This window comes from Copadichromis virginalis, linkage group LG8 (assembly GCF_057382275.1).
Source record: "Copadichromis virginalis isolate Kocher_CV1m ecotype Utaka linkage group LG8, C_Virginalis_male_GT1.1, whole genome shotgun sequence".
NCBI classification, from domain to species: domain Eukaryota; kingdom Metazoa; phylum Chordata; class Actinopteri; order Cichliformes; family Cichlidae; genus Copadichromis; species Copadichromis virginalis.
This window is the reverse complement of record NC_140625.1, coordinates 16468153-16482132: the sequence shown is the minus strand read 5'-3', so window position 1 is coordinate 16482132 and position 13980 is coordinate 16468153. Positions and strand designations below refer to the sequence as shown.

The window sequence follows — 13980 nt, the reverse complement described above, 5'->3', positions numbered from 1 at the left end:
GGAACAAAGCCTTAAACCACCCCTCATTTACTTATGTTTTGCTATGAAAACTGGAAATAGCAGCGGTGATTTATTGACAATGTGAAGTTTTTTGAGCAGTACTGTATACAATAACATTCAACCAGCTCTGAACACTTAGTTTTTCTGCTCTTGGCTTGGTATGATGTCAGTGAGAGTGGATGCTGTCGTCACCTGCACACAGACCGGACCGACCTGCTGTTCAAATCTTTAAATCTGTTTACGATGGGCAGTGAATCAGAAAAACAGGAGCCATAACAACTTGTTTTCAGACAGTGGGTGAGCTGAACGGTTGCACCAAGGTCCATTATAAAATAACTAAAAATTATTGCGAGCATTGAATCATGCAAAGCTGCTCCAGGAGAATCCAAGAATAAAAATATGAAGATGAAAATGAGCACCATAGATCCTGGAGGCTTGGTATGAGGAGCAGAGACAGGAGAATTATGCTAGCAAGGTTATAAAGGTGACAGAGAAACTAACAAGCTAAACTAACGACATGAACAGACAGGCGGACCTGATTACTGAACCTCATTCCGATTTGTCGAGTTAACTCAAATCTAGAACCATCTTCCGCTTCCAAGTGGATGTTTTTATTCACACTAATTAGCAGGTAAATCTAATAAAGCTGCCACTGTGTGCGTGTGTTTGTAAACAGAATGATATTTCCCAGGAGAAAACAGAATGACTACCTCACCTTTGGGACAGTCTCCTTCACACTTATCACATTTCTGCGTCTCCGTCCCGTCAGGTTGGGTGACGACAACTTCCTGGTTGTTTGGGGGGCAAGATAAAGTACAGGCCACTTCCAACGCCAGATAGTTATCTACGGGGCAAGTGTCCAAGATGGGAGGCAGGGATTTAAAAAAATAAATAAATCAGCGAGCGTGTGACAGCTTTCTTGGTTAAGCAGATTTTTTTTTTTTAAGGCAAACTCTTACAAGGACACGTCTTGACACAGGTCGCTCCAAAGTTAAACTTCCCATGTGGGTTGGATTGGGACTGAAACGTGACGGGGTCATAGGTGGTGGGCAGTGGACAGTTCTCTTTACATACACCGCTGTCGTTGAAGTGACGACAAGCCTGCAGAGAGGAAGGAGGAAACATGTTTCTCCAGTAAGGAAAAGGAAAAAAGGAGATTACACTGTAGATAAGAAAACAAAAACAACAGGACTGTTTACCAGACAGTCTGAGTCTTTGGGTCCAGTGCATCCAGCTGCACACTGCAGGTGACAGCAGTCGTTGGGTAGAGGACCTTTACACCGCTGGCAGCCAGACGCACATTTAGCTCGGGTCACTTTAAACACACACACACACACACACACACACACACACACACACACAGTCAACCTTTCAGCAAAACTTCATCTGTTCTGCTTTTGTCTACATAAAACTACATAACATGACTGTGTGTGTGATTTTAACTCACGAGTTTGGCAATCCTGAGGAGTCTCTCCCCAGCATCTTTTCCCACATGCAGGCGAACAACTTGGACCTGCACCAGAAGAAAGCCAGGAATAAAAACCAGGGAAAGCTGAGCCACAATTTTACAAGAAAGACAAAGATTCAAGAGCATGCAGACATGCTGGCTGATCCGTGGTTATGTAAGGCACCAGTACGGTTCATGAGAGCCGTTTGCTGGAAGGTCAAACTCTATAAAAGAAATCTATGTAAAGTATCCAAAACCAACATAAACGATTTTTGCCCACATTAGGATTTATAAACCCACTTCCAAAATTGCTGAGACACAGCACTAGAATGTAAAATAAAATCAGAATGCAATGATCTCACAAACCCACATTTTATCCCCAGTGGGACAAAGAAAACACATCAAATGTTTAAACTGAGGCATTTTACTATTTGATGAAAAAATATTTTGAAGCTGGTGGCAACAACATGTCTCGAAAAATTGGGACAGAGCAACAAAAAGCTGGAAAAGCAAGCAAAAAAAAAAAAAAAAAAAAAAACAGCTGGAGGAACATTTTGCAACTAATGAGGTTAACTGGCAACAGATCACTAACATGACTGGGTATAAAAAGAGAGGAGAGGAGTTTCTCAGGAATAAAGACCGGCCAAGGTTCACTAATCTGCAAAAAACTGTGTCTTCAAAATGTGGAAAGATTTTGGAATAATGCTCCTCAACGTAATGATGGCGCCTTTACACATCTGGAAAGGCACCATCAGTGCTGAAAGCTATACACGGGTTTTAGATCAACATATGCTCCCAACCAGGAAACATCTGACATGTAAAATGACTTTATGACATCGACAAATCGCTGCATGATGTTTCTCTTTGTTCACTATTAGAGTCAGTCAGCTGCTCACAGTTAGGAGGCCGAGGCTGCAGTCGGTGTTCCTTGGCACGGCCATTCTGCTCATCCAAGATGTCCGTCAAATTGATGTTCTGGGGGTCTGGGAAGCACAGCTGGGGGTTCCCCCAAATATACACTGCACCCAGCAGGATCTCTGCAGGACAGATAATACATAAAAGTGACTCCACAACTTATAGAAGACAACAGATGCTGAGAGAAACGGGCCTCTGTTCTGACCAATCTTCCAGTGAAACACTTCAGTGTTTTAAAGCTGGCGGCTGAGGATAAGAAAATGAGTCTGAGCTCCAGACTTGTCACATCAAATTACGCCGGATTTGAGGAAAATGTCTGACCTGTGAGGCTACGTAGCCGGAGCGTCCTCAGCCCCTGACCGGCGTGAGTGTTATCCAGCACAGCCAGCGCGTAGCTGGAGTTGTACAACTGGCTGCCTCTTATGATCCGAAGGCTGTCTAAGGGCAACAGGCTCACAGAAACATGAGCAACAAGTACATAACCCTGTACCTCCACAATCCCCTGGTGAAGAAGAGATGAAGAGAGACAAAGGTGAGGAACACTGGAGCTAACCAAGCTTATTAACTGTATTAACATTTTCTTTGCGTTTCCATTCAAACTATACCTGCAGGAAGGAGAGGTCAGGGTTTCCATGGAGGTGTGTAATCTCCAAGTTTCCATGAACAACCTGGCAACCGGTGTAAAGCAGCCTCAGAGTCTCATAGTGGTTTTCCAGGCTGGAGGGCAGGGCCAGCTTCATGTCTGTACCCCGACAGACTGCAAGGCAAAGAAACAAAGTGGCAATTTATATGACCTGTCAAGAACTACAACCTACAGTATATAGAAACAAAAAACCACTTTTCTTCAATGCAACATTTAGTTTCTTTAATGAATGAAGCCATTCAACTTTTCATTCGGCAGAATTCTTGCATTTTATGGGTTAAAATATCATCCCTACAAAAAACTAAATGACATACAGTAGTCTGCAAAAGCTGTGAGCCAACCTTCATTTATTTTTATTTCACTTGGAAAATTGGAAGATGGGCAAACACATGCAGTGCAGTATAATAAGGAAAAACAGAGGTTGTACAATTCTAACAAGCTCGAAAGTCAATGCAAGTCAATACAGCCTGAACTCTCTAGGTCAAGCTTTCTTGTCATTTCTTTAAGTAGTCTACAGGAATAGTTCTCCTGGCTTCTTGAGGGACATGCAAAGCTCTTTTATGGATGTTGGCTTCTTTTGTTCTGTTCTCTCTCAAGACGATCACACACTGCTTTAATAATGTTGAGGTTTTTTTGGACATCTCAATGTAAACGTTTACAACAGTCCTTTCTTTTTTGGTTCCTTTTTTCATGTGTACAGACACCTACGTGGTAATGAATGTAAGGCTTGGACTCCACATAACTTGACTCCATCTATTCACAAGCAGCCTAAATAGAAATACGAGCCGCACGCACAGCCTCCGTCTGCGTCTTAGTATACATATATGATATATTTTCCCCTGGCAGCAGATTCCCTTCAGTGGGTCACACACAGAATTGAATTCGGGGGTCATACAGCATTATAATTCACAGGGGCATTTGCAGACACATAGCTCTCGTGCCTTAACAAGCAGTCACACGGTGAACAGTCCCTCCTCTCTCGAAGTTATAAATGACTTCCCTTGGCTCCTTTCCAGCAGCCCCTCAACAGTCAACCCACTTTTCTTCATTGAAGCCCCCCAACCTCACTACTGAGCCATCTCTCTCCCTGCCATTTTGGAAAGCACAGAAGCAGGCACACCACAGGAAGAACGGGAAGTCCTGGCAGCCGGGACAAGGCCGATTTTCATGACACAGTGAGGTTACCAGCAGACTTCGGGAGATACGTCTTATCATGTGTGTGCGTCTGCCACGTGTAAAGTTTCCTGGAGATGGCGGAGCGCACAGACCCATATTACCCCTCCTGCAACTCAGCTAAAGAAGTACTGAAGCATTAATAAAGACAGCGAGCTACTGCAGTAAATGTGTCTATGATTAACTGTGCGGCTGCCAAAAATACACACCCAGCCTCTGCCACTTGTGTCAAATAACAAATCAAATGACTAATCGCCGACTCCTTCAATTATGTCATCATGGAAAATAGTTTTGGAAGTCAAGCCAAGAGTGGAGATGTACTCTCATCCTCTGGCATTTTAATCATTTTCAATAAGACAGAACTTCTAAAACACAAACAGCTTTCCCAGAGTGTGACAAAAAACAAAAAGCTGGATGTCTCCGGCTTTGGGGATTAGGGAAATGTGCTGTAACAGAGAGCTCAACAGAGCACATTATCCGTTTCTGAAAAGTGTGCGTAAAGCCCGTCCTCAGTTTCCTCTCCCTTTATTCCCTCATTGTTTGCTCTCCAAAAGTCTCTCAGCAACGCCTGTGTGTGCGTGGACTTGTGAGGAGCTCCCGGCCTAAAATACTTTCCCTTTTATCGCTCACGTTACTCAGCCTGCCCGCGGTCAAGACGCTAATTTTACTTTCCCCATTCGAAGTTCACTTCCTGCCTCTTCAAAGGTTTATCTAAGCAGTTATCAAAGAAATTGTCCTCACATCCTCTCTGATCACTCGTGTCTTTTAAATTCTCTCAGAGTCTGAGCTGTTGCTCAACTGCAATCATCCTCTGGGGAAGTGCAATTTAATAGAAAGGTGTGTGGTTGCATAGCTAGAAGATGACACACACAGTTTTGGATTTTCCCAGTAAAAGGGGGATGTTGTGGTGACTGGCACCGAGTTTTGATCAAAGCTACATCGGTGACCTGTGACCTTCCAGTTCACAAGGTGATTGCGCGCCGTGTCACGTGTACACGCATTAATGCTGCCTGCTGCACAGCATGTAATGCCAATTTGCCACTGGAAACTTCCACTGCTCAGGTGTTTTGCTAGAGAGCAACAACAGCGAGGGAGGTATTTTTCCTACATTCCCGTCTGTTTCTCTGAGTTCTGACCCTACTCACGCTCTCTCCAGTCTAAATTAATTACGGTCACAAATTACAGAGGCTAAAAGGATCCCGATTATCTGAGACCATGCCTGTTCTCCCACTGCCCACTTGTTCACGCGCTCACTCAGTAGTGAAGCGCTGCAGACAGCTGTTGATGCATTTTGGACATCATTTAAATGAAGCCCTGCGATGTAATTACCCGCCGGATATTTCTAATTAGTTCTGTTGTTAAACCAGCTGCAGCTGCACTACAGTTGAAGCCATGGAAACCTCAGCAGTGCTATATCTGGATAAGTACACAGTGTAACTGACATATCCCTCTGTAACATTTAAGTCAAATCTGTGCACACAGATTTATTTGAAACCCAGTTTGTCTGAACTACACCCTGTTACGTAAGCATGATGGAAACCATAGATTCAACTGTGCTATTATGTTATAATCTTCAATACATTCACCTGAATAATGCCACCCCTCAAAGTTACAATCAGCATGGATACACAGATATATACACATACACAGCAGGAGCAATTCAATGCATTTAGGCATGTAGTTCAAACTGAGCATCACAATGGGAAAGAAAGATGATTTAAATGAGCCTGGTTGTTGGTTTGAGTACTTCAGAAACTGCTGATCTACTATCAGTAGGATTTACACAGAGTGGTTCAAAATCGAGACTATATCTAGTGGAGGAAGTGTTTTATCAGAGCCAGAAGTCAAACTGTTTTGTTTTTTTATAGGAAAGCAACAGTAACTGAAATAACCACTCGTTACAACCAAGGTACGCAGAAGAGCGTCTCTGAATGCATAAAACATCCAACCTGAAGCAGAAGACCGCACTGCGTGCCCTTTTTGTCAGCTAAGAACTGGCAACTGAGGCTACAGCTCTCACAGCCACACCAGAACTTGACAAGAGTGGAGACAGGCTTGTACCACCAGTTCAGGCGGTGTGGGGATATTAGGGCTGGGCCATATCATACCGTTCACGGTAATACCGGTGTATGTTGGGCAACGATAAGAAAATGAAATATCGCGATGGAATATGGGTAAAAAGCACATGCGCAGTGCCTTTGTTTACATACGCACATGGCAGCGACGCAGAATGAGAAGAGCGAAAGTGGATCGTTGAATGAAACGGATGAACCAGAATTGGTTTGTAAAAATGCTGCAACTTCAGTGGTGTGGGACTGGTTTAGCTTTCGTCCGTCAGATACACAACAAAGCACTATTTTTGGTAGAGCATGCTAGCGGGCCGTCGTTATTACCGTGTTTTTTGGAAAATAAATCCTTTGATTTTTCTGAAAATCGACAGTGCCCCTTATAATCCCGTGTGCCTTATGTATGAACTCTGGTTGTGTTTACTGACCTCGAAACAGTTTTATGTACACGGCGCTCGCAAATCTGTCAAATGTTTCAGTACGACTTTGCTAAGCTACGGACCCGCACCGCTTGATGGATTGTCGGAGCATTACAGCCATCGTAGTCAGGAGCCTCGCGGAGTGATATGTACTGTGCTTCAACATAATATTACAGTATTGTGTGTGTGTAACCTCTTTTTAAGTTTTGTGGATATTATACATGGTTATGCTGAGGATATGTCGGCCAGTTTCCACTGGAAATGCCTTTTGGTTAAACTGTCAGCAAGGAATTTGCATTTGCACTGCAAATTTTTTATATAACTTTAATGCACTTAAAAAAGCTGCTTGTGTAAGTGAAAATACATTGACGGGGGGTTTTTTTGACAGTTGAGGAGTTGTAAAGTATTTTGTCTCGTGTCAATTATATCGTCAGTTATATCGTTATCGCAAATTTTCAAATGTATATTGTGATAAATATTTTTGGTCATGTCGCCCTGCTCTAGGGGACATTTTCTTTGGGTCACCATGTGAGCATCGCTTACACTCCATAGCCTGTCTGAGTGTTGATGCCATCCCTTTATGACCACATCTTCTGACGGCTGCTTGCAGCAGGATAAAACACAATGTCACAAAGCTCAAATCATCTCAAACTGGTTTCTTGACCATGACCAATTAGATCGCTGTACTTAAATGGCCTCCAGAGCCACTAGATCCCAAAACATTCAGGACATGATGGTGAAAGAGGTTCACATCATTAGATAGCCGTGTAGCCAAAATATCTACAGCAGCTGCGTGATGCTATCATGTCGATATGGAACAAAATCTCTGAGGAACATTTCCGGCACCTTGTTGAATCTATGCCACAAAGAATTACAGCAGTGCTGAAAGCAAAAGGAAGTCCAGCTGGTAATAGCAAGATGTAATGAAGTGTCCAGTGTTTATACATTTATAATAGGAGAGGAGCTCAGCAACTATTCTCAAAAGGGTAAGATAAATCACATTAGCTCCATATCTGCTCACAGCTCAGTCATTAGCCATGATTACAAGGACACTAATAACTGGAATAAAAGTCTGAATGATATAAAAATGCTTCATGTGAACACAATGACCTGATAACGCTCCTTTGGACCAAAATTTCCTTTCAATTGACACAGGTGGGTTATACCGACCTCAATCGAATCAGTGTGTATGGACAGGTACCTTATCCTTACTGCGAATGCCTGCTATATGTCAACACAACGACAACACAGCGTGGGTCCATTTGAAAAAGATAAATGACGCAAAAGGCAAACACACGAGACAGGAGAGAAACTGATGACTTCCTCTGTTCAAACCGTCGATGCATGTAAATACACAACATGATCGGACTGAAATTGCGCACAGGTAAACATGAATACTGACAGGAAAATGGAAAACAACGCTCTACATGCCAGTGACTCTACCTTTGCTTGTTTAAATCCATCCAACTACTTTTAGGTTTGTTAACATGTCCTAATTTGTGTAACAGCAGTTTAGCATAGCAGATTAATCTCAAAGCATGCTTAAGGTGTCTGTATACGTCAAACAAGCCTCGCACTTAGGGGACAACCTGTTAAAGATAGAGTTGCTGTCAGGTTAACATGTGAAACGTGGTGGAAATAACAACTTTGTCTTTTACACGTTGTTTACTTCATGGTTAACCGCCACTAGCAGTTTCAGCACAGCAGCTTGTTTACCAGTTCTGACTTTAGAAAACTAGTATTACCACCTTGAGCTCTGTGGTATGCCAAACATTAGTTAAGTCCACCTCCATCGAGACTTAACACAAATGTAGTGATGAAAGGAAGGAAGCCAGCAGATGGGCAAGTCTGGACAGTATGATGTCACTGTGCACAGTAGTTTTGGAGTTACAACCAAAACAAAAGAAAGAAAAAAAGATGTTTTGTTGGATCGCAGTGACCTTTGACTGCCATATTCTAATCAGTGCATCCTTGAGTCCAAGTGAACTTTGCGCCCAGTTTATAGAAACTTCCTCAAACGGTTATCGGCTTCTTGGGAATGCCGGAGAGTGACGTGCGTACGGATGGGCAGTTAGAAAACACAGCGAACCCCGGCCAAGGCTGTCGTTAGCACATAAAAAGATAACACTGCTGAGCTGGTGAATCAGCTGGTGAAGATTGATTGAACAGAAAGTTGATCGTCCAGTCCCTGTAACAACACACGCATTCACAGGAATGCCACGTACTGTGGCATTCCTGTGAATGCAGTTAGTACTGCAGGACTTTTAAGTGCATGTGGCCAAGCAATCCAAACACTTTTTATATAGTCAGAGGAGGTTTTATAACTTGAAGTGCAAGATATTTAAAATGTCAGCACTTGTTGTTTCAGCTCTAAGGAAAGTGAGAGAACACGAAGTACTGCCGGTGTGTAAGAAATCACTCCTGATTTGATCTGAATCAGGCTTCCTGAGAGGCTGCGGTGTGTGTTTGTACAAACGGGCTGCTTGAGACTGAAAACTGAAAGCCAGCTTGAAGCCACACCTGTGTGTGGCTGCATGCCAGTTAGCACAGGGAGTGTGTGGAGGTGCGTGTGTGTTTACCAGTGTGTGTGCGTGTGTGTGTAGCAACAGGAACGCGATGCTGCCGCCGCTGTTGCGGGAGCAGGGCTGAATCACAGCGGAAAAGCCTGCTCCTCGTGCTCTCGTCTAATGGATTAGATCCTCCAAAGTTCCGCAAACAGAGCGATCTGATCCAGCGGGACTTTCGCTCAGATTTTTCACACGGCAGCCCTGATTGCACCGCAGCCCTAATCCTTAGCAACGCGTCTTGCATAAACTCCACATTTCTCCCAGCCTCCCCACAGCGCATTCTTTCTACCGCTTCACTCTGCGGTCGAGAAAGAAAAAAAACAGGTATTGCTCAACAGACAAGCAGAACAGGCTCTGTGCTGCGCTGGAGCCACGAACTCCTCGTACACTCACGCCGCCACAGACTAAAACCACCAAAACACGAACGCACCGCCACATCTCAGAGTGTCCCGACCTCTTTCTACACATTAACCACATAAAGGAAGGAGTCTGGATTAGAGCGCTGGAATAAGGAGGAGGGAAAATTAGGACATCTTCCATTCAAAACTGGCCTAAATAAATATCAAGAAGACGATTTCTGCTATTATTTTCAAATAAAAGGCTAAAAGATAAGTGCTGTTAATGAAGGAGTTCCACAGAAGGATAACTGATCGATAAATTGAATGGGATACATTTCATTATTAACATAGTGTACACAGTGCTGTGTACAAATCAGTTACTCTTTGTTAGAATTCCAGAAGGGTTTTATGACAAATTAAAGGAAAAGTCACTGACAGTTTCTCCCAGGTCTCTGGAAATCTGCTGGAGCGTTCAAGCATCATTATTCCTGATGTTGGTCCAACACGTCTGTCCTAAATCTTCTACAGGTTCAAGTGTAACAAAATCCAGCTTGAGCTGCTTTCAGCTGCTCCTTTATTTACAAGCAGTCACCACAGATGGTAGCTCTACATGCCGGATCTGACTTTTTTTTAAATGCCCAATGTCCTTCCTGACATATCCCCAAAGGGATCAGTGTCCCCTCCCGGGATCAAACTGGGATATTTTGTTCATTAGTCAGGTAAATCACATCACTATAGAGCCACCAGTGGAACCCCGTAAAATCCAGCATTTTAAAAAAAAATACTTAAATTACTTTCAAAACATTTAGATATTCAGAAGTGTCTAGATCACGTTCCCACGTCACTCCCTTAGAGGAGAATTTGAAAGATTTGCAAATAAACACTTAGAAAAAAAATTAATCGCAAATTATTTCGAACCAGAATGATTTCACAGCCAGAGGATGAACCCAATATCAAAATTTAGGTACTTTAATTCGTTTTGACCGGCCACCCATCACCAAGAAATGCAATTTGTCTCTAGATGGACGCACTCTAAAATGAACTAGGCTGCAGAGCTTAAATGAATGTGTCTACTTGCTGAAGTCATGAGGGCTTGAAAATGCAGGCAAACTTCAACCCATCCCTATGTACTTCAAGGGCTTGTAACTCGGGTTTCATAGCTTGAAGATAACATTGTGCATAGGTTCATTAATCATCCTAAAGTTGCTTCGCAAAAACATTCAGCTGGTCCCGAGAGGCTCGTGTGGAAGTGACATTTAAAGCACGCGCGTGCTGCAAATGGTCAATAGTAAGCATGCGGTGCACCTCTGTGGCAGCATTTGAATTAGTCTTTCCTCCCAATGCACATTCGGGTTTTGCCTTTGATCTGTCGCCCACCTGCACACACCACTCCAAAATATAATTACTTCTCCATTAAGGATGAATGTGCTAGCTTCACAGTTAGCAATTTTGTGCTAGTTTTCATTTGAATGATCTCTCTCATCAACTCCTTATTTTATGATGCTCAGAAATTACCCTGAAAAACATGTTATGGTTTTTGTTTATATTGTACTGAAAATACAAGACGGTTCTTTGTTTCTAAGTTTGGAATCGAGGGTTTGAATCGGGCATTTTTACCCATACCTCCTTAATTCCAACGTCCTGCAGACATGGGATACGTTACATGCTTTACCTAGAGGGCACTTTTACAAACAACACATCAAACTAAAGGTCGTTTAATAGGCAGAATTTTTTTAATATTTAGAATATTTATCAGATTGAATGAATGGGCAGTAAAAAGAGCAAACTCCTTTCTTTTAAATCAGTTATTTTCAAATGAATGGCCTTGTTGGAAGGGCTTTTTGGCCCTTGTGATGCATAATTATTTCACCGCGCTCGCGAGATGCCACTGCATTTTAGTTATGGATGCTTTGAAAGTTTACACTACATTAAAAATAACTGCAACCTCTTTAGTTTTATAGAGAGCTGGCCAGCACCCTATGCCGAGCCTGATTTGGCCTGTGAGCCGCAAGTTGAGTATCACTATTACAGACCTCTTATGAATTACAGGGAAGTTAATAAATAGTGAAAATAACACGTTTGTTTTTTAATTATTTCCCCATGATTTCATTCTGCTAACACAAACAAGGTAGCTGAGGCAATCGTTTAAATACTGAGAGTTTAGAAGATGTCAGCAGTATTTCTGAGTGTCACACTGATGTAAGATGTGCAGATTCACAGATCTAACACTTTATTTCCTCAGAGGTTTTTCCCACTAAAAGCCGGGTGAAGAGAAGATAAACAGAAGAAGAGGCTGAAAGTCTCCCCGGAGGACGGCAACAATGGCTCTCCGGTGGTCCCACTCTCCTCTCCGGGTGAGTTAGATCACTAACACGCGGTCTAGACTGGTGAGTCACAGCAGGCTGAGTTAGCTGATCACTGAGGCCAGTTCAGTAAGACTTAATCGCCACACAGTGAGCTTCACTGGAGTGTGACAAGGGCACGAACTCTATGGATAGAAAGGCCACTGAACACAGACACACACACAGGCACGGGGACGGGGAGGTGAAAGAGTGTGTGCGTGATATAACACTTTTACAATACTTCATAACTGAAAGTAAGACAGCTGAGATTCACTCTGGAGCCAGTCGGAGCGCTCGCCCTGAACTGATGCTTCACAGATTGAGTAAAGTGCACCAACCAGTTCCCACCAACAATGCAGTCATAGATGAAAATCACTTCACCTGTGACTAAAGGCTTTGTTTGTGTGTGTGTGTGTGTGTGTGTGTGTGTGTGTGTGTGTGAGAGAGAGAGAGAGCAGCTAATAAAACAGACAGTTGTTTGTACTTACATTAGTCATTTTTGTTCTGAGGCTGACATGAATGAAAAACCCCAAAGGGGGCTCTTTCTTTATTTTGTGCACATCAATGAAAGCCAACAGCTGCATGTCAATAAAGTGAGCACTGCAGAATAAATTGTTATTGAGTTCAGATTCATTTTTTCCATTAGCATGTGCCAATAAAACTGCTTTTAAAAGCAGCTGGCTGGGGGTTATTGATCTCCCCAAATACACCTAAAATCGATCTATAAAGGGTCATATGCACCCATTAATCTGCACTATCAATCATTTTCTCAGTTAACAAACTAAATAGCCCAAGTACAGACTGACCATCAGATCAAGCATTAAATATATATATTATTTAATATTATAAATTATTATTATCCCCCCAAAACCTATAATAAAATGAAAAACAAGCAAAAATATGATTTGCAGCTCGTTTGCACCTTCCAGTTAGCTCTTGTTTTACTGGCATGTACTCAAGCTCCAAGTGTGACAAGTGGCCCCTCTATCGCACAATGTCTCCCTTTTAGAGCCAGGAGTGAATAATTGACATCGTCATGATCCTTGGCCCACAATGCACTGCCTGTTTAGTGTCTTGTTTTTGTTTGTGTTTACAGCAAAGCCACGAACCGTCCGCCTGCAGTGCACAAGTCAGTTGTGTCGCAAAGCTGTAAAGCAGGTTCTCATATTTCTTACCTGAGTCTCTGCTCTGTGTTTATTTGAGCAAGTCAACGTGTTACAAGATTGGAGATATTTGTTTATTTAGTTTTTGAATCTTTTTTTTAATTATTATTATTTTGGTCCAAACTGTAAATCTAAAGCGAGGCTGTTTTGTGACAGGTGTGATTTTTCCTCATAAGCAGCCCTTCATAAATCCCAGGAGAGCAGAGAGGACCCGGCTGAGGAGTCACGGAGGAATGTAGTCCTCCGGACCAGAAAAAAACCTCCAGCATTTCCTAAAATTACAGCCAGCACACTCCAGTGCCATCTCCCCGAAGCTCCGTGGGTCTATTTTGCCGACGGCGGAGGCATTATTGACAGGGGGAAAGCGCTGAAAGTTACCCACCTTCTCTGCCTGAAGCGCCCGTCACTCCGAGCAGTACGGCCCCGACAAACAGCAAACTTCTCGCCGCCTCCATCTGCGCAGACCCGGCGCTTCTAGTCCATCTGGGGGAAACAGAGATTAAGTTTTTGCATCTCATTTAGAGCTAACTGTCGTTTCTGGCACCGTGTGGAGTTGTTGTTCGTGTCCGAATCTCAGTTACTTCCTCCCATGAATTCCCTGCCTGTTGGTAGTAAGCGCGTAACAGGAGCGCAGGCGCGCTCCCGTGGCGTAAAGGCCTGAACGGGGAGTGGCAGGTTCAGTCAACCCGCCCTCACTCCGGTCTGACTTATTTAACCTATAACACGTTTCATTCTAATTATGCCTAAAAATGACCTTCAAACTTTAATTGCGCTTATTTCTCCCCAGAGGGCTCAAGTGGATCAAACTGTAAAATATGGAGGAACAATTAAAGCAATTTAACCATTTACCCCGCTCATGCATAATCTGTGAATATGCTACCACCTTTTTTTAAAACGTCAGTATCCC

The 13980-nt window shown here is 43.0% G+C and overlaps 1 protein-coding gene across 2 annotated transcripts in view; it reads right to left on the bottom strand.

Moving 5' to 3' along the window:
• The window catches only part of erbb2 (erb-b2 receptor tyrosine kinase 2), a 30321-nt gene extending 16615 nt beyond the window's left edge, over positions 1–13706 (bottom strand). For both annotated transcript variants that reach the window (XM_085466226.1, XM_085466227.1), the window contains exons 1-8: positions 13456–13706; positions 2968–3119; positions 2684–2864; positions 2344–2484; positions 1448–1513; positions 1200–1315; positions 960–1101; positions 716–844 (exon numbers count right to left, since the gene is read on the bottom strand). In XM_085466226.1, the coding sequence (XP_085322352.1) occupies positions 716–844; positions 960–1101; positions 1200–1315; positions 1448–1513; positions 2344–2484; positions 2684–2864; positions 2968–3119; positions 13456–13591 (1063 nt within the window). In that variant the 5' untranslated portion in view covers positions 13592–13706. The remainder of the gene's footprint in view (positions 1–715; positions 845–959; positions 1102–1199; positions 1316–1447; positions 1514–2343; positions 2485–2683; positions 2865–2967; positions 3120–13455) is intronic.
• Between the last annotated feature and the right edge of the window lie 274 nt (positions 13707–13980).